Source organism: Diabrotica undecimpunctata, chromosome 6 (genome assembly GCF_040954645.1).
Source record: "Diabrotica undecimpunctata isolate CICGRU chromosome 6, icDiaUnde3, whole genome shotgun sequence".
In the NCBI taxonomy this organism is placed as follows: Eukaryota; Metazoa; Arthropoda; class Insecta; order Coleoptera; family Chrysomelidae; genus Diabrotica; species Diabrotica undecimpunctata.
In genome coordinates, this window is record NC_092808.1 from 114,498,329 (window position 1) to 114,518,560 (window position 20,232).

The 20,232-nt window shown below is 31.3% G+C and overlaps 2 protein-coding genes across 3 annotated transcripts in view; one reads left to right on the plus strand and one right to left on the minus strand.

The window, feature by feature from the left end:
- Positions 1-10,630, plus strand: part of LOC140443190 (cap-specific mRNA (nucleoside-2'-O-)-methyltransferase 2-like) — a 31,880-nt gene extending 21,250 nt beyond the window's left edge. The window contains exons 3-6 of the mRNA XM_072534299.1: positions 2,947-3,116; positions 3,927-3,981; positions 5,773-5,893; positions 7,044-10,630. Coding sequence (XP_072390400.1) covers positions 2,947-3,116; positions 3,927-3,981; positions 5,773-5,893; positions 7,044-8,002 — 1,305 coding nt within the window. The 3' untranslated portion in view covers positions 8,003-10,630. The remainder of the gene's footprint in view (positions 1-2,946; positions 3,117-3,926; positions 3,982-5,772; positions 5,894-7,043) is intronic.
- The window catches only part of LOC140443757 (uncharacterized), a 63,749-nt gene that overhangs the window by 41,765 nt on the left and 1,752 nt on the right, over positions 1-20,232 (minus strand). Inside the window, exon 2 of one of the 2 annotated variants that reach the window (XM_072535174.1) lies at positions 14,300-14,440. The exons of the other annotated variant lie outside the window; for it this stretch is intronic. Coding sequence (XP_072391275.1) covers positions 14,300-14,440 — 141 coding nt within the window. The remainder of the gene's footprint in view (positions 1-14,299; positions 14,441-20,232) is intronic. 2 annotated transcript variants of the gene reach the window in all.

The window sequence follows — 20,232 nt, forward strand, 5'->3', positions numbered from 1 at the left end:
CCGTGTTTGTAACCAACATGTGGAGATAGACGTTTTTGCCACCAAAAATATTGCTGATGGTGTCGCTAATATCTTAAGTCAGCAGTAATATACTGAAGATTTTTTTGGTGAAAATAAAAAAAGTTGAAATATGTGTTACAAATATTAATTTATTGGGCTAATACAATATTTTTCAATAAAATTTAAAAACCCGATCAATACACTAACTACAAAAGTTATTTAGATACCTGCTTGATTGGTAGACAATATCTGAATCTTACAATAATTCTGAATCAAAAGTCCACTACAACTTGGTTGACTTCCATGACTTCATCACAGTCTGCATTATTTAAGCACTCACATTCAGGAAGTGAATTTTCAGGCATCATTTCATTATTGTTTATCACTTCGTGATACCATTCCACATTTTCCATTTCACTCCATTTTTCACCATAATGTTTTTGTAATAAAACCCGCACGTCTTTAATTTTTAACGCATTCACTTTGACTCCAAGCGTAAGTTCAGTTGGGTTTATATTCCACACTTTTTTCCCTGGTCTCATGACACTCAAACTTGAATTAATTGGGAAACTATAGATTTGTTTGCCACTGACAGTTACTGACTTTTATTTCTTGGTCAGAATTAACTTTTTGACTTGTGAAATTTTGAAATGAAGATTTTTTGGGTCTTTAACACAGTTTTTAGCTTCTGACGTCCAATCTTGGTTGGTCCAGTCTTTTCCTAAAAGTTTGACTGTCCCATGCTTACTAAATTCTGAATGATACTCTTCAAGCTGCACAATTGTATCTCTTTTCTTTAAACTTCGTTCTATGCCACCAAAAATTCTATCACTAGGCATATATGAGTGACCGGTAACAGGAAACACAAGCTCCACTGTAGTGATTGAAGTTTTAGTCCTGTGCAGCCAAGAAATGCACATCGTTAATACAATAGTATTCTTGTTTTGGCCTGGACACCCATCAGCTACCATCCTTAAGGTGTCTTTTCCTTCAAAGTAACCAGATTTAGATCTGCACTCAAGTTCTTCAAATACTGCAGAGGCTATTTCATTCGAAGACTTTTTCATTTCGTATTCGGCCCAAGAGTAAATTGATACATTTTCTTTGCGTAAAGCTTCGGTTGCAGTAGAACATCCAGAAACTATCGTCAGATTATAGCAGTATAACTGTCTTGAATAGTACACACTCTGATCTGAGAGCTTTGGCAGAGGCATATTTTTTTGCATGTCGTACGACATTATAGCAACATTAGGTTCATCTTTTTTCAAAAGGTTAAAAAACCCTTTAGCACGGGTAGTGTGAACAGTGTATTCTGCTTTAAGCGTTTGCAATATTGCTTCATTTTTTTCAACTTTAATTTTTTCTTTGTACTGAAGGCAGGTTGAACACACATCTGCCGAAGGCCTTTTAAAGCTAATGTTGAACCTAGTTACGAATATGTGTCGGAAAAACGACTCTTTAACTTTAAATTCATCAACAACGGATTCTTCGTACATCTTCCACATTTTAGAAATAGACAGGGTGGAATCAAGATAAATACGAGTACTCCTCGCTCTACTGTAATGTGATTCTGTGCCTTTAAACTGCTTTTCAAAATGTATTACAGAATCCATTTTTTTCTGATATATGTTAGCCTTCCTATAACCACCTCGAGTTTCCACGGGGATGAGACATCCGTCTTTTTTAAATCTTGTGAAAATACCTTCAACTCTGTGTTTTGCGATTCCCAATGTATTCCTACATATCTCTAATCTATTTCCTGCTGTTGTTTTAATACAATATTGGTAGGTTACGCCTTTAGTATGTCTTGATCCGTCTCCTGGTCTGGTTCTTTTTGGTTGTTCTGCTGTGCAATACTTAAGAATGAAAACATCTTGGCTGGCTTTTGTCTTTTCAAAATAAAATGCACTATGAAACCTATTTATATCTTGCATCTTCAATAAACTGCAATTTTTCTTCCCTCTGTGGCCACATGAAGGAGCATCAGGTAATCCCTTTGAACTGCACCTAAAACAAACATTGGATTCAAAACCAAAATACAAACTGTTTTATGTCAGGGAAACTTATTTTATTCTAACATAAGTTAAAGAAAAATAAAAATAATGTGAAGTGTGAATAGGTTAGGCCTACTAGAAATTGTTCCATTTTCACTCTAATCACTAGGCCTAGGCCTAAGTAATAGTAATTTTAAATGAATGTTATTTAAGTTAGTCTATTAGTTTATTCAATGTTAGGTTATGATTTAATACTAACCTCAAAATCTTCTGTTTGGCTCTTTTCCAATTTGAAGGATTTGGTAGTTTCTTTCTTTCTTTCAACAAAGGAGATTCTTTAACATTAGTTCCTTCCATGTTATTTCTGCAGGTTTATTACAGTAATATCTTTTTAGTATATTAGTAAAACTTTAAAATACTAAACAATAAAACAACGCCAGTCACAACACACCAGAATAGCTCAGTTCACTGCTGTCTTCTGTTTCACCTGAGGCGGTGAGGTCACGTGACAGAATGAAGCCATCTGATTGGTGCTTTGTGGAGATGGCCGTTTTTGTCACCAACATATTTGAGAGCTGGCCGATTTTGTAACCAAGAGTACTATTCAAATGCAGTTTTAACATTGTTCTGGCCATTTTTGACACCAAAACTATTTAGATTTGGATTCCTTATGTTATTTTACACAAGAATCCGTCAATATCTGAATTTTCAAAAAAATGGAGTTGGCCATCTTTGAAACCAGGCTACAGATATATATATATATATATATATATATATATATATATATATATATATATATATATATATATATATATATATATAGTATATATATATATATATAGTATCTATGTACATATATATCATAAGTAACTAATTTTTTTTAACATTTGGTACTGTCTGTTTTCGATGAAAAATATTTTGAATCCAGAGTTTTATATCTTAATTTTTTTAGTGGGCCTGGAAAGCCAATACACTAAACCCAAATTATGAAGGTAACGAATTGACTGAAATGATACCTGATGATCGGTTTATTAGACATACATTAAAGAACTGGATATTTGGTGCTGATTTTTCAGGAGATATAACTAAAACTTCGGAGTTAACTACGTTCAACATACAAAAGTAAGTTATATTATACATAATGCAAATATTATTTTTAAAAGAAAATTGTTATTTCTAGATTTCATTTTATGCACATTTACTTGTGTTAAATTGTCTAGAGTCACATCTTATATACTAAAACGCTAAGCCCTTTTCTTGTCCACCATTTTACTCAAAAACCATATTAGATAATTAAAATATTTTTTCGAAATATTATTAGTATTACGTATGAGATTGTCAAGATATACTTTTGGTACAAAAATTCACTTCCGGTTTTGAGATGACCGGAAGTTAAAATTTACTTTAAGTTTTAGACCCCACAATGTATATATGGATCGAAAGGTCTCGTCGAGACGAATCTAAATATGTACTTCCGGTTGCTATCCGACACCGGAAGTGACCCGAAACGCGCATAAAACGTCAAGATAGAGCAAATCTGACACCGGATTCGTGATCAGCATGCAAAATTAACTGCTAAGTGATATCCATGTCGACATTTGATGAACTAAAAATTGCATTCCGGTTTTGAGGTCGACTTCCATAATCACTTTTTTTTTACTTGCATTATTATTGATGAATGTTATGTATATTCTTGCTTATATTGTTTGTATTGATCTCTTAATTTTTCTCGCAAAATAAAAATTTCATTTAAAAAACTCGATGTCGAGTTGGTCCGCTAGTAAGCAGCTAATTTTGGAAGAAGGATTCAAAATTATTGTTCATAGGTTTCAGGCTTTGCAAGATAAAGACTTTGGAATAAAAGTTAATGGTGAATTGAAGAGATATGGGTCTAAAAATGAATGTTTCTAAGACAAAATTTATGATATTTAGTCGCCAACCTCTCAACAATGCTTCCCTAGAAATTAATCAACAAAACATTGAGAGAGTAACTCACTTTGAATATCTGAGATGCTAGGTTACATACCAAGTATAAGCAAGCATCGATATAATATTATATGGATGCAACCTATGAATAAATACTTGCGTCCAAAGTAGCTAGTAACAATGGTCGATTTTGTTTCCGGAATGTCAGTGGTGTACGAAAAAAAATCTTTTAGTACATATATATTTACAATAATTATTAATTTTCGTTGTTATTTACATTTGAATAAAATATATAATGGCGTGTAACATTGTAAAATTAAAAAATTATTATTTTTATAACATTATAAAACATTTATATTTTACAGGTACGTAGTTGCTCGTAGGTATTAAAAATTTAACGAATTTTTTAATTTACCAAAAATGATACATTAAATTATTGACTTGAACACATAATGTTACCTGCTTACCTGTAACATTAAAATATCGGGAAATAATGAATCATCTTTCAAATTCACGTCGGACATTGTAGCTAGTAATATGACGTCAGAACCGTCGTCTATCAACTACATTTAAAAATATCAACAGGCTCCATTCTTAGTGTAATACATCGATGGACTCAAGTAATGAGATCAAGTGCATAATTGAAACAACGTGTCTGAAATTTAAATAAACCACGTTGAAGAGTGATCAAATGTTAGATTTGATGTGTAGGCTGATTCGAATACCCTGAACAGTGATGCAGACCAACGAAACTGTATTAAGTATACCAAATGCCGTTCGTTAATTATTTAAAACTATTAAAATAAGAAACATTTAATACCTAGGGCATGTTTTTAGAGGAGACCGATCCAGAATCCTTCAGCTTATCATGAAAGGTAATAGGTAGCAAAGGTGCATAGTTTACATTTTTTGCTACATTACACCTATTTTGTTACATTGGCGCTCATTCAAAGTGCCATACTCCCACACTTTTGTTACAAATGGCGTATCTTTAGTATATTAAAGGAACAAAATTAAAAATAAAAAAAAATTAAAAGATTTTAAAAAATGTCACAATGCAATAGGTAGCCACTCTGTTTTATTGTGAGAACGCACTGCAGACAATTAGATAGATGTTGTCAGTAATGTCGAATTTCATCGTTTCGTTCGTAGATTGACGTGACTAAGCAGATGAGTCAGCGTTGTTATGAGATTTTGTAAGTATTCTACAATGGTTTATCAGTAAAAAGAAACCAATGTGAAATATCGTCCTCCTTCTTCTTTTTATATAGACATGACTCTGTATGTTTTTCGATGTGCCTCCAGTAAGTTGTTCCATCGTTTTCGTGGTCTTCCTACTGATCGTCTTCCTATTGGGGAACCGTCTCTTGTCGTCTTTACGACTTTATTTGTTGCCATTCGGCTTATATGATCGTTCCATTCTACTCTTCCATTTCTTACCCAGTTCTTGATGTTCTCCACCTTGCATATACGTCGTATATCTGTACTTCTAGCTCTTTCCTATAGTGTCTTACCATCAATTTTTCATCTCTGCTGTTTCTAACATCCTTTTTGTCCTCTCTGTGTCAGGTCTTGTTTCTGCTGCGTATGTCATTATTGGTCTGATAACTGTTTTGTAAATTCTGCCTTTAGTTTCTCTTCCGATATTTTTATTTCTCCATATTGTTTCGTTTAGGCTTGCGGCTCTGTTTGCTGTATTCACTAAACATCGTCATTGAACTAGGTAATTTATATCGGATCGATATAAAATGAACGTAGAATTTGATCTCTTAATGGTTTTAAGTAGTTTCTAAATATCCTTAAATCTGTATTTTAAGTCTGTATTTTAACCTGATATTTATGCACTTTCTAGGTATCCCTAATTACTGAAGATGGAAGTGTGGACTGTATGAGTGATCCTGGAGAACAAGAACGTCATGTCGAAAGATTGCACTTTTGTGAAACTATAACAGCATTGAGGGTTTTACAAACAGGTACTTATTCAAATCTCATATATTAAATTTTAGTAAATAAATAATTAGATGGGGTCAATTAGACCATTTTATATCCCTGGGACAATTTTGATTTAGTGGTATTTATTGTGTATATCACTATCATAAAATATTATGTCCATACTATGTACACTATTACTTCTCTAGCTCCCCTTACCCTTTAGATGTCGGAATGTGATTTCTGTTTATCATATATTCATTTTTTCCATTCTCTTCTTCTTCTTCTTTAAGTTCCATCTTCTATCGAAGGTTGGAAATCATCATGGCTATGCGGACTCTGTTGACTGCCGCTCTAAAAAGTTCTGCACTACTGCATTCAAACCATTCCCTTAGGTTCTTACACTCTCTTCTATTATTTACTAATTCCTTCATATTCTCTACGGTTTTCCCTCTTTTCCTTCCATATTCTTCTAGTTGGTCCAGCTTTTTTTCGTTGAATTTCCCATTTTGAAAAGAATAAAAAGAATGTATATTTTTATATCTACACCGGTTCTTAGTCCAAAATGAATATTTTTTGAGTTGTGCCACTATTGCCGCTCATGGGCGATATATTTTTATTTCAAAGCAATTTCTTCAGACAAGTACTTGGAATCTCAATGGACTTCCATTTTTTCCCCTATAATTGCTGATATATTCATGAAAACCATAGAATCCTCAGCTCTGGAATTACATTTACTTAAATTGAACGTATGGCTTCGTAGATGCAACTTTTATCATATGGCCTAACGATCAAAATACCCTTGTGCAACATAAACGTATATATTAACATAGACCGAGCAGTATGTAGAGAGAGAGAGGGAGAGAGAGTAAGAAGTTTCAATGCGCAGGAGAGAAACAGATCGAACAAACGCAAGAGATCTTGTCATCAATACGAGCGGCCGGTATGCTCGATCTATGTTAATATATACGTCTATGTTTTGGAAGCTCCCGATTTAATTTAATGGTCTAAGATTTGTTTACCTGTTTTATAATATGTGTATCTGTCATCAAAGATGTAGAAATTATAAAGCAAACAATTTTTATGCTCCATATTTTAAATATTAAATAATTATTAAATAATTAAATATTATAAATTTTAATAAAAATTTGCCTAGTAATTTTCTTGTTACTTAATGCTTTTCTTTGTTTTCAGGAGGAACGTACGTTTTGAAAAATTTTACCATGTTTGAGGAAAGTACGCTCAACTTATTATTTCTTTTAAATTGTTCGTTTGACAAAGTAGCACTATTTAAACCCTGTACATCAAAAAGTGGAAACTCTGAAGTATACGTTATTTGTACCAAATATAAGGGATTTAGCGTTATTGATCATTTGTGGAGAGGTTTATGGGGTGCTTATGAAGATATTGACATATTTAATTCAAACTCTATGTTCTTGCTAACTCAACTACCGGATAGTTTTTTAGCTGAAATATATAAATGTTCAGATTTTTTTATGAAAAAACAAGCAGATACTATATTGGATAATATTTATCATTTTGATCGCAGGATTCAAGATAATATTTTTATTACCAAGTCATTTGTAGCTCAAGTTTATTTGGCTAGACATGAGATCAAACCCATACCAGAAAGTTCCAAAATAGTACCAAATATATGTGTTTCTGAATTATGGAGAGTCCATTCAACTAAGAACTCAAGACACTTTTTTAATACAAATTTACCAAACGTTATACGTAATAGAAAAATTTACAATAGTTTGGATATCATTATTGGTAAAGAGATTCAAACTGTATATAATTCCAAATTTACTGACAACGACAATCTCAGAAAAATTCAAACGATGTGTGCAAATATTAAAAATACGTCCGATTTTTATCAATATGTTTTGAAGGTGCTGCAAAAAAGTAACATTGTTATAAACGTTAAAGAATTTGATGTTACTATATTCTCAAAATTCCAAAAAGAATTGTTTCTCAAAATATCTTCCGTTATAGGGGTCGATAAGAATTTAATACTAATTAATATTCCCTTTGTAACGCATTTTCTTGTAGGATTACTATATTTATTAATATTTTTTTACGATAAAGTTTATATGGGGAGAGGTGTTGTATATCTATATCAACCAAAATCTGTTTCGGGTTTTTTCACATAGTACATAATAACGCTAAAAATGAATTTATTCCATACATATGGACTGCATGGTATATCAGATATGAAGAATACATTGGCAAATCTCAGTTTGGCTTCAAGAGTGGTTTCGGTACAAGAGATGCGTTATTTGGCATAGAATCGGAGAGCTGACATTAGAATTAAAGGTCAGACGTTCAAAAAAGTTTCTATATGACCCAAATTAAACAGAGATGTGTGCTTTCTCCGCTTTTGTTCAATTTATATGCAGAAAAGATTTTCGGAAAAGCTGTGGAAGACAGAACATAAAGTATAATTGCCAACAGAGTAGTCATCAATAACTTAAGGTATGCTGATGACATAGTTTTGAAAGATGATTTTCAGATACTTCTATGAGTGGTACAAAGAAAACCGAATGGATAGGCATCAGCAAAAACAAAAATACAGCTAAGAATCAACTGATATCAGGATGAATGAAGAAACCGTAAGAAGAGTAGGGGAGAACAGGGGAATTCTGTGCAGTGGGTGAATCAGCGCAACAAAATAACCAGTACCGTAGAGTTGGGTGACTTGAAATTGTTGGGGTGACTTGGCAGAGCAGGCAATTATTTTTGAAACTGCTGTTGCCATCTATTAGGTGCTTCCGCAAACTTTTGTTTTGAGTTTGCGAAGACTCGAACAAAGTGCGTATGGATATAATTCTAGAGGGCAATTATTCTGACGATTTTAGTGTGAGGGAAGTGGTCTTATGATAGACGGTCTTTAATGTCTTCTTGTGAAAGATTTTTGTTATCGCCTGTCATGACGAGATGGAGGTTTGATTGGATTTTGTTTGTTGTTTTAAAAGACTTTTGTGGGTGTTGTTTGAAATATCTGTGTCCAATAGTGATTATGTTATCACCGATGTTGTTTCTTAGATTTCTTTGGAATTCGTAGATATTTAGGGGTTGGAATGTGTTATCTGATGAATAGACTTTGAAGTGGGCTATGTTGTTGGGAAGAAGTTCGTTTGATTTTAAAATATTGTTGAGATGATTTTGTTGGCAAATGTTTAGTGGGATGTGTTCTATAAGATATTTATATGCGTTGTGTTGTCCTGTTAAGTTATTTTGTGTGTTTGTGTTGCTTGTGTGTGATGGCTGTAGGGGATGGTTCGTATCGATTGTTTGAATTGATCGTTCTGTAGATTGGGTCGTATGTCTTTCATTTTGAATGTGTTGGTTGTAAGGTTGGGGGTAAAGGTTCAGTAGGTATTGTTTCTGTCGCAGTTTTATGTTGTGTATTATGTGTAACTGTAATGTTATCGACTTCGATATGGGATGTAAGGTGTTTTTGTAGTGATGATGTATTAATTTTAGCTCTGGTTGTAAGTGTGGCAGATTTGCTGGCAGAATTGACTGTAAGGGACTCGACCTTTGAACCGGGTAGATTTTGAGTTTTAAATAATCGATTGAATCTGCGTTGATTGCAGAATTGTGAAGGAATGCGTTCGTTTAGGTATGTTTTTGTGATGTTTTCTGGGACTGAAGTGGGGGATGAGGTGGGTGTTTTTTGGTTGGATCTGTTTATGATGGTAAGGTATTTTTTCTCCGGTAAGAACTTTGAGTTTTGATGGGGTTTGTTGTATAAAGGGAGGCTATTTCTTACAATTTGCTCACGTAGACTGCAAAGAAATAGTTTTCGTCACCGGAATGATTAGGATGAGTGGGGTTTGGCTGCAGAATTTGGTTGAAATGTGGTTTATCATGTATTTTGTGTCGTGTGAGTGTTTTAATCTCAGTTGTTTGAATCGGGCATCCATCTATAGTAATGGACACTCGGGACAAACGGATGAACGTATGCATACCGACTATTATCAACTTCCTGTTTAACGACTGTAAATATTTGTATGGGCTCTATGTAAGTTGTTTATTTATTGTGTCATGTATTCGATGTCGTATTTTGAATGGCTTTTGGTGTTTAAATGTGTGTGTAAAATTTGTAGTCAAATGCTGACAAAAAAAAATTGTTTCATTTACTAATGTTTGTATTTTGAGAACGATTTCCGAAGTGGAAATTGAAACGTCAATAAACGTACTTTAACCTTTAATTGTGGCTTATTCCCATTTAAATAGTAATTACTTTAAACTTTTTGGTTTCGTTACTAGGAATTGCAAGTATTTCTCCATTGATTCAACAAGATTAATGTATTGTTGCTTAGTTAGAACTATTTTGGAATATTGTTCAGTTATTTGGTCACCCTATTTTCAGAACAATATTGATACCATAGAAAGAGTCCAACATACATTTTTGAGATATTGTGCCTTCCGTGTCCACACTACTATTGAACATCATGATTATTCCTGTATCGAACAACAATTATCTTTACCCTCACTCAAGAACCGTCGTGATATGTCAGGAGCTATATTTATATATAAGATCATACATGGATTTATTGATTGTCCGAACCTGTTAAGCCAGATTAACTTTAATGTTCCCCATCAAGCTCTACGTTACCACAATGTTTTGAATATTCCTTTCCACAGAACAACCTATGGTATGTTCATTGTACCATGGGTTATAATGAAACAAATGGCGCTAACTTCACCTACATCGAAAGATGCCCATTCCAAAGGTGGCTATGTGTTACTAGCGAACTATGTTCATTGTGTATATAGATACTAATATCAATAATATATATATATATATATATATATATATATATATATATATATATATATATTGTTTTGTTTCTAATAGGAATATGTATAACCTAGAATTTTATATTATTACTACATGTTCTGTAATTATTTTATAACATAATTTTATTTAAATGTTTTTAAATATGTGTTTCTAAGTGTTTAAAAAAACGTTTTTTAAAACAATTTTTTGTTAGTTTTCGCCATTATTTGTAGGGGTCAGATGAGTTGTTTATTCCATATTATAAAAACCATGACAACTAACCTCAATTAGTCACCCTAATGCTGCAAATAAATATTTACGAACGCTTGGTAAACTAAAATACTTCTTTGTCCTGTCTTCCGCTGCATACCCAAATAGTTGTGTTCCTTGAAAATGAGGGAAAACCACGCGTGATAAAATTTAACGAAATGCTGAATGCTGTAGAAAAAAATGCATAAATTTATTGAGAAAAAAATGCTTTATTTGCTGAATTATAATGTACAAACTAAAATAATAAAAATAAGTACAAAATATTTAACTATCGATATCAAAAAGATATAGAATACACGAAAAAAAAATATATAGATATATATATATATATATATATATATATATATATATATATATATATATATATATTATATAAAGTATGCAATAAACTCCACAAAATAAATTTGTATGGACGTATTTTATAATTTCAACTCTTTTTTGTAACCTTTTGTCTTGCTATCACTCTCTTTGAGAATTCCGGAGAGATTTTTATGCTTCTTGTTTATTTATTTGCAGAGATTATTAGTAATTCTTGTTTTCAAAATGAAAACCTCGACAAATACAATAAGTATCATATTTTTTTCAGCGTTAAAGTATACGCTTTAGCTTTTCGGGGTACTGTTGTGTAACACAAATTCATAGTGTTCTTCAAAAAAGTGTACCTTAACGAAAGTAATCACGAATAAGGCTGCAACGAAAACAATGTTACCTAGAGTTTATTTTTGATAGCACAGACTTCTACAAACCATCGATCTTTTTGTTTTTCAAACAAAGAATAAAATGCTGTTTGCAAAATTTTTTCATTACAAACGCTAAAAAAGTTATAGCGGAAAAACTTAAAAATTTTGAAATTAACAAAATGTAAGCTACTCTTATTAGTTTTATTATAAGTCTGTTATCCTTAGCGGCAAACCTTCTATAGGTTACACTCATCTATGTAAAAAGCAGCTTTAGTAAAAATTTCAGAACGATCCGTTAAATGCGGAAAAAGTTATGTAGGGAAATGTAACTTCTATAAAATAGTGTAATTCTTTAAAATACACTCAGTAAATTCCACATTTTTTCATTGAAATTAACAATTCATCGTCTTACAAACTGTTAATTTAAAAAAAAAATAGCCCGAGGACATTCTGATATACTGGAAAACAGTATATTTATTGAAAACAATTTCGAAAAATTATTTAGAAGTCGTCTGAAAGATAATAAGTCGAGGTGTCTATGAAGTTAAAAAATATATAAAAGTTCTTCAATAACTTGATCTCTATCGCATCCAAATCGAACAGTCTTTAGCTACTGTTGCTGGCGACAAGGTAGGTTCACAAATATAATGAAAAAAAAATTTGTTACCTTGGATCTTGAGTACTAACAATCTCCAACGAACTCTTGAACATTTATAAGTCTTTTTTTTTCCAGTGTGAACTTTCATATCTATTTAATTGACTTTTTTGAGAAACTGCTTGACTAATTTCAAATTTATAGTCTTTCTCCAGTATGAACTTTCATATATTCTTTTAAAACAGATTTGGGAAAACTGCGTAAGACAAATATCACAATTTATTAGATCTATCTCCAGTATGAACCTTCATATGTATATTTAAATATGATTTTTTTGTAAACTGCTGGTGACAAATTTCACATGAATAAGGTCTATCCCCAGTATGAACTTTCATATGATGACTTAAAATAGACTTGTTGGAAAATTGCTTAAGACAAATTTCACATTTATAAGGTCTTTCCCCAGAGTGAAGATTTATATGTTCATTTAAATTATATTTTTGAGTAAACTGCTTAAGGCAAATATCACATTTATAAGGTCTCTCTCCAGTATGAACTTTCATATGTTCTTTTAAAACAGATTTGTAAGAAAACTGCTTAAGACAAATTTCGCATTTATAAGGTCTTTCCCCAGTGTGAACTTTCATATGTCTATTTAAATATGCTTCTTGAGTAAACTGCTTATGACAAATTTCACATGTATAAGGTCTTTCTCCAGTGTGAACTTTTAAATGTTCATTTAAACTACTTTTTTGAATAAACTGCTTAAGACAAATTTCACATGTGTTAGGTTTTTCTCCAGTGTGAACTTTCATATGGCCATTTAAATTAGTTTTTTGAGTAAACTGCTTAAGACAAATTTCACATTTATAAGGTCTTTCTCCAGTGTGAATTTTCATATGTACATTTAAATTTTTTTTTCTAGTAAACTGCTTAAGACAAATTTTACATTTATAAGGTGAACTTAAATGAACCCCAGTATGAACTTTCATATGTTCAATTAAAACAGATTTGTAGGAAAACTGCTTAAGACAAGTTTCACATGTATAAGGTCTTTCCCCAGTATGAACTTTCATATGTTGTTTTAAAACAGATTTGTAGGAAAGTTGCTTAAGACAAATTTCACATTCATAAGGTCTTTCCCCAGTATGAACTTTCATATGATTCTTTAAATTAAATTTATAGGAAAAGTGCTTATGGCAAATTTCACATTTATAAAAGTGAACATTTATAAGTCCTTTTTCTCCAATATGAACTTTCTTCATATGTCTATTTAATTGACTTTTTTGAGTAAACTGCTTAAGACAAATTTCACATTTATAAGGTCTTTCCCCAGTATGAACATTCATATGTTTAATTAAAACAGATTTGTTGGAAAACTGTTTAAGACACATTTCACATTTATAAGGTCTTTCCTTAGTGTGAACTTTTATATGTTCATTTAAACTATGTTTTTGAGTAAACTGCTTAAGACATAAATCACATTTATAAGGTCTTTCTCCAGTATGAACTTTCATATGTTGTTTTAAAACAGATGTGTAGGAAAACTGCTTAAGACAAATTTCACATTTGTAAGGTCTTTCCCCAGTATGAACTTTCATATGTTCACTTAAAACAGATTTGTAGGAAAACTGCTTAAGACAAATTTCACATTTATGTAAGTGAGCATTTATAACTGTTTCTCCTATGTGACCGTTCATATGTCTATTTAATTGACTTTTTTGAACAAACTGCTTGAGACAAATTTCACATTTATTAGGTCTTTCTCCAGTGTGAAGTTTCATATGGTTATTTAAATTATTTTTTTGAGTAAACTGCTTAAGACAAATTTCACATTTATAAGGTCTTTCTCCAGTGTGAACTTTCATATGTTTATTTAAATATTTTTTTTGAGTAAACTGTTTAAGACAAATTTCACATTTATAAGGTCTTTCTCCAGTGTGAACTTTCATATGTACACTTAAATATATATTTTTAGTAAACTTCTTAAGACAAATATCACATTTATAAGGCCTTTCCCCAGTATGAACTCTCACATGTTCATTTAAAACATATTTGTAGGAAAACTGCTTAAGACAAATTTCACATTTATAAGGTTTAAAATCACTTGGCTTACACCGGTAAGATCCTTGTGCAGTCTGAATTTTCATATTTTTATTTAATTTTTTCTCTCCAGAGTGTCCACTTATAGATTCTTCATCTTTATGACATGAAGGTGTTTTCATATTTTTTATTCTGTGCTCCTTCTCTAAATAACCTAAAATAGAAACAGAGAATAAAAATTTTATTATAAGAAAAAATTGATGCATATAAATATATAGGTATATATATATATATATATATATATATATATATATATATATATATATATATATATATATATATATATATGTATATATATATATATATGTATATATATATATATATGTATATATATATATATATATATATATATATATATATATATATATATATATATATATATATATAAACTAAGGTATACTCGAAGAGTGGTGGGTTTTTCGGTCAAAGTGGAGAAATAAAAGACAAAGAAGGTGGCTACTTCATCTATTTATTGAAGACGTTTCGCTTTCTGCTCAGAAAGCATCATCAGTTCATCTAAAAAGAACAATATGAAACCAAACATCCATAGAGAAGTTACACCAAAAGTGTGTTACCTTACAAAGACATGTAGCAGTCAGTGATGTTAAAAAAATGAAAAAGCTTACAAAGCTGGACATTCAGAGTTAACGTTGTATATAACAATTAATTGAAACTAGGTAAAGTTTGCGATTTGACAAAATTAGCACAGCAAAAGAGCATGTGATAAAAATACATGTATATAAAAAATTTTATAAAAAATTTTGTAAAAAAACATTAAGGTTTATTTTAAAGTGTAAAGAACTAGAAAGATCATTAGATTGCACTTCCAACAAATTTATTTAAAAAATTAGATTTTAATTTTAACTTTAGGTAACATTATTAGTTATTAAAGATTAATAGTAATAAAGATAAAATGAAGTTACCAGTCTTTAGCTTACTGAGTCTCGTTAGTAAATGAATTTACAGGTTTGACACCCACGCACAACAACGTGAATAGAAGTGGCCTTGATGTCAAAATGACATAAACAGCAAGGCAAGCTACCAACCTCTGTATTAAGGCGGTATATTCAAAGAATGTGATAAATTTGGTTGACAACTTGTCGTTAAAAAACCAAACAATGAAAGGAAAAGGTGGTTAAGATCACCATTTACCCTACAGTGATTGATCTGTCAACACAGAACAAAGCAAGAGAAGTCAATCCAATATATCATATATTATAATATTATGACGTCACTAGTTAGCCAGCTAACAGGTGAAGATTAATAAAAATTTCCACAATCCAAAGGTTCAAACAAGGACCGTAATGAAAAGGATTCTATGAATCAGATTCAATTTAAAATTTTATCAAACAAGTTCATCAAAAAGAACAATTACTTAATTATGTAAAAGTGATATTGACAAATAATTCATAAAAAGTAAGTTGATAAATCTTAATTAAAGAAGGAATAATTTATTTATATTTTATTTTTATTTAAATTTATTATAAGAAAATGTGATAAAGAAAACCCCAATGTGGGACAAAATTTAAGTAAACAACATATCAAGCCTAATTCTGTAAAATTAATGCATGATAAATTTGGCTCAAATTACTAATGTCCGTTCTCTTATTTAGAGTATTAGGATGTTTTAATATTGCACACATTTCTAAAAACTGTCTTTTAACGAGATTGCGTTCAGTGCCAAGAATTTTAACTTCATTAAAGTTTACTTCATGCTTAGTGTTGATGGCATGTTGGGCAAGAGCACAAGTATGCTTAGATAAATTGATATCACTGCGGTGTGTCGTAAGACGCCCTCTCAGTGATCTCCCAGTCTGACCGATGTAACATGAGTCACACTCAGCACAAGGTATATGATATATTACATTAACTTGTTCCAGAAGGGACAGAGGTGTTTTAGTTTTAGAGAACAAATTCCTGACAGTCTTAGCATTCTTAATAGCAATTTTAACAGGTACGTTGTTATGTTTGTACAGTTTAACGAGTTTCTCAGTAACTTGAGGAAAATAAGGTAAAGAGGAGTAATGGGTAGTTGGATTCCCAAGTACAGTATTAGGCAGAACAGTGTTATTAATTGAATTATTTGATATTATTCTAAGTTGGTCACCATTGGGTATATCATTTAAAGAAGAACCATAGCTTTGAGCGAAAAGGTATTTATTAATAAGGGAGGATGGATAGGAATTCTCAATTAGAATATTTTTAAGTAATTGCAAGGATTCCCTTCGATTAATCGGATGTATCAGTCTATTTAGCCTGCAGCTTAAAGCTTTAATAAGGTTTAATTTATATTTAAAGGGATGACAAGAGTGGTAGTTGAGAAACCTATTAGAGGCCATTGGTTTCCTGTACCAACTTGTAGTAAGGGTGTTATCTCCCATTCTAATGACACGCATGTCTAAGAAGGGAATACTATTTGTGTTAGAGTCCTCAAGTTCAACAGTGAACTGTAAATGAGGATCAAACTCATTGAATAAAGACAAGGTGGCCTGAATCTTGTCTGGAGGTAAGGCTAGTAATAAGTCATCAACATACCGTTTAATAAAAGGGATTTGGAAATCTAAAAGACCCAGACGGTCAGATACTAAATCATCCAGTACATAATTAACCAGGATGGGAGAGATTGAGGAACCCATAGGTGTCCCAAAAATTTGAAGGTAATATTTGTCATTGAAGACCAAAAAATTAGTGTCAAATATTAATTGTAAAAGTTCTGCAAATACATCCCAGGATACAGGACAGTTTGGTTGGATGGAGTTCCAGTGATTTCTTAAGGAGGTAATAACGCTCGAAAGAGGTAAATTAGTGAAAAGAGATACCACATCAAAACTCACTAAAATGTAGCCTTGTGGAAGTTCAAAATTATTAATAAATTCACTAAAATGAAAAGAATCAACAATATTAAAGTTGTTATTATAATTATAAGATTTAGATAAGATGTCAGTTAAAAATTTTGCAATATTAGTATTTGGTGAATTAATGGAGGAAACAATTGGCCTCATGCTCAATGTGGGCTTATGTATTTTAGGTAGACAATAAAATCTGGGAGCATATCCATCATAATTATGTAAAAATTTTGCAAGTGGTTGATCTATGATCTTAATATTTTTTAAGTGTGTAATGAATTTATTTATTTTATTTGTAAATTTAGAGCAAGGGTTGGTAGAGAGAGGTTGATAGCATCTATCATCATCTAACAATGATTGACTAAGATTAAGATATTGATCTCTATCCATGAGGACAGTAGCATTCCCTTTGTCACTAGTAAGAACGAGAAGATTAGGGTGAGTTTTTAAAAACGATACCGTCTCCCTGTAAATCTTATCTAACTCCGATATGGGTTGTCTAGGGCGATTAGAATAGTTCAACAGAATATTATTGGAAGAAGACCTAAGAGATAAAAGGTCAGAATTGTCAGCATGTGACAAAATATTTTCCACATCTGCTAAAATTCTACTAACAGAATAATCTCTGAAAGTTGGCTGTAAGCCAAATTTGGGGCCCAAGGATAACAATTTAAGAATGTCCTGAGGAACCTCAGTACTAGATAGATTTTTAATCCACTTGGGATTAAATGGAATTTTTTTAAACTGGGGAGTGTCTAAGTTATTAAGCTTCTTACGAAGGTGTGCCATGGATTTATGATATACAAAATTAAATTTCCTATGTAAAGATGACTCAAAAGTGTCCAACAAATTGTCAGGAAGGTGATTATCAAGAAAAGAAGTGACATTATTGATTTGAGAAATAATAAATTTAATATCGGTGTGAACCTTAGAAATATGGAAATTAAGTAATCGTGCCCTCACCTGTCTGTTTAATGCTTGGCTTCTGCGGTAAAGGGTGTCATTGGTAAAATTTGTCTTTTATTTCTCCACTTTGACCGAAAAACCCACCACTCTTCGAGTGTACCTTAGTTTATTTTGGATTGACGGTCGTACTCCTTTTCTCGATATATATATATATATATATATATATATATATATATATATATATATATATATATATATATATATATATATATATATATATATATATATATATATATATATATTGTGATGATGTTTTATTTGTGAATGATGTTTTAATGAGCAATGAGTGTTTTTTAATAATATATATATATATATATATATATATATATATATATAGGGTTTTTATCGCGGTTCTCAAAGAATTAGTTTGTAAGCACTTTTTTAAATTATCTTTATTATATCTATTATGAAACACACATATATATTTAACATAGCCAATGTAAATTTAAAATAAACTATCTTTAAATTGTAATTCTTATGAAACTAATTTAATTATATAGACAATATAAATTTTAAACAAACTATCTTTAAAATTGAAATTGTTATGACACTAACTAAATTATATTAACAAAATTTTGTACCTTTCTGTCAATGAATGCCTAAATGAAACTGTTCTCCACTATATAGATTTTAATCACCACTCAATGTCTTCGTTCTCAGCTCGGTTACCTTGTTTTTGTGAAATTACTTTTTCTAATTATCAGCTTCCACCAATTTAAAATATTTTTCTTCTTAATAGCATTTATATTTATTCTTCTTTTTAATACACCAATATCCAATCACCAAATATATTATATAAATTTAATTTTCAATTAATACTTTCTTCCATGATCCAATCACCATTTATATATAACATAATTTTTCATCTTCAATAATATTCTTCTAATATACTTTCCAATACTATCAAATTTTAATACTAAATCACTGATTATTGCATACTTTATACTTTCTTCCTAATTCTGACTGACTTTATACTGACTTCATAGTAACTGTCTTCTGTCTTACTGACTGACTGGCTGGCTCCATTTGAATCCAAATCACTGAGTATTTATATCTTTTTCCATGTTCCAGAATCATCTGGCAAGAAATCATTCGAATTGTTCTATATATGAATGTTCTCGAAAAAGTATATCTTCGATCCACAGACATAACCATATTCGAGAAAGTTCTACCGTAAACAAAGGTTAAATTCTGTATTCTAGAGAATTCTTTACTTTTCTATCGAGAATTTTATTGATATTTAGGCTTTTCAGATCAGAATATAAACTTATATGTAATTTAAACAACCTAAATTAATAAACTACACTACTTCAAATCCGTAACTATATGTAAACTAAACATTTTAAATAACAAATAACCCCACTTTATATTCGCAACCATCACTTGAATGTCATTTTCAGAGTATTTTTGGTTGCCTATGCACGAGGCTCTTTACGGAATAGACGAAGGCAGCCTTCTAAATGGTGAAAGAGTAAACAATGTTAGATATGCCGACGACACCATGGTGATAGCAGATAGTTTAGAGGGACTTCAGAGGCTAATGGACAGAATAAACGAGTACAGTCAACAGTACGGACTAAACATTAATACCCACAAAACCAAACAAATGATTGTCAGCAAGGAGAATATAAATGGGGCTCATCTATACATTAATGGGACGCAGATAGAGCGAGTAAAACAGTATTGCTACCTGGGAACTATTATAAACGAACAGTGGAGCAATGTACAGGAAATAAAGTGCCGCATAGGAAAGGCAAGAACGGTCTTTAACAAAATGAGCGCCATCTTCAAAAGTCACAACATATCCCTAGATACAAAAATGAGACATTTGAGATGCTATGTTTTCTCTGTGTTGTTGTACGGGGCGGAGGCATGGACGCTTACAGACACCACTATTAAAAAACTTGAAGCATTTGAGATGTGGCTTTATAGAAGAATGCTGAGAATATCATGGACAGCAAGGATCACGAACAAGGAAGTTCTAGAAAAAATGAAGAAGGAACCAGAGATTGTGTTTACGATCAAACACATAAAATTGCAATATCTGGGACACGTTATGAGAAATCAGCACCGTTACTCCCTGCTGCAGTCTATATTGCAAGGTAAAGTCAAAGGTAAGCGAGGACCCGGTAGA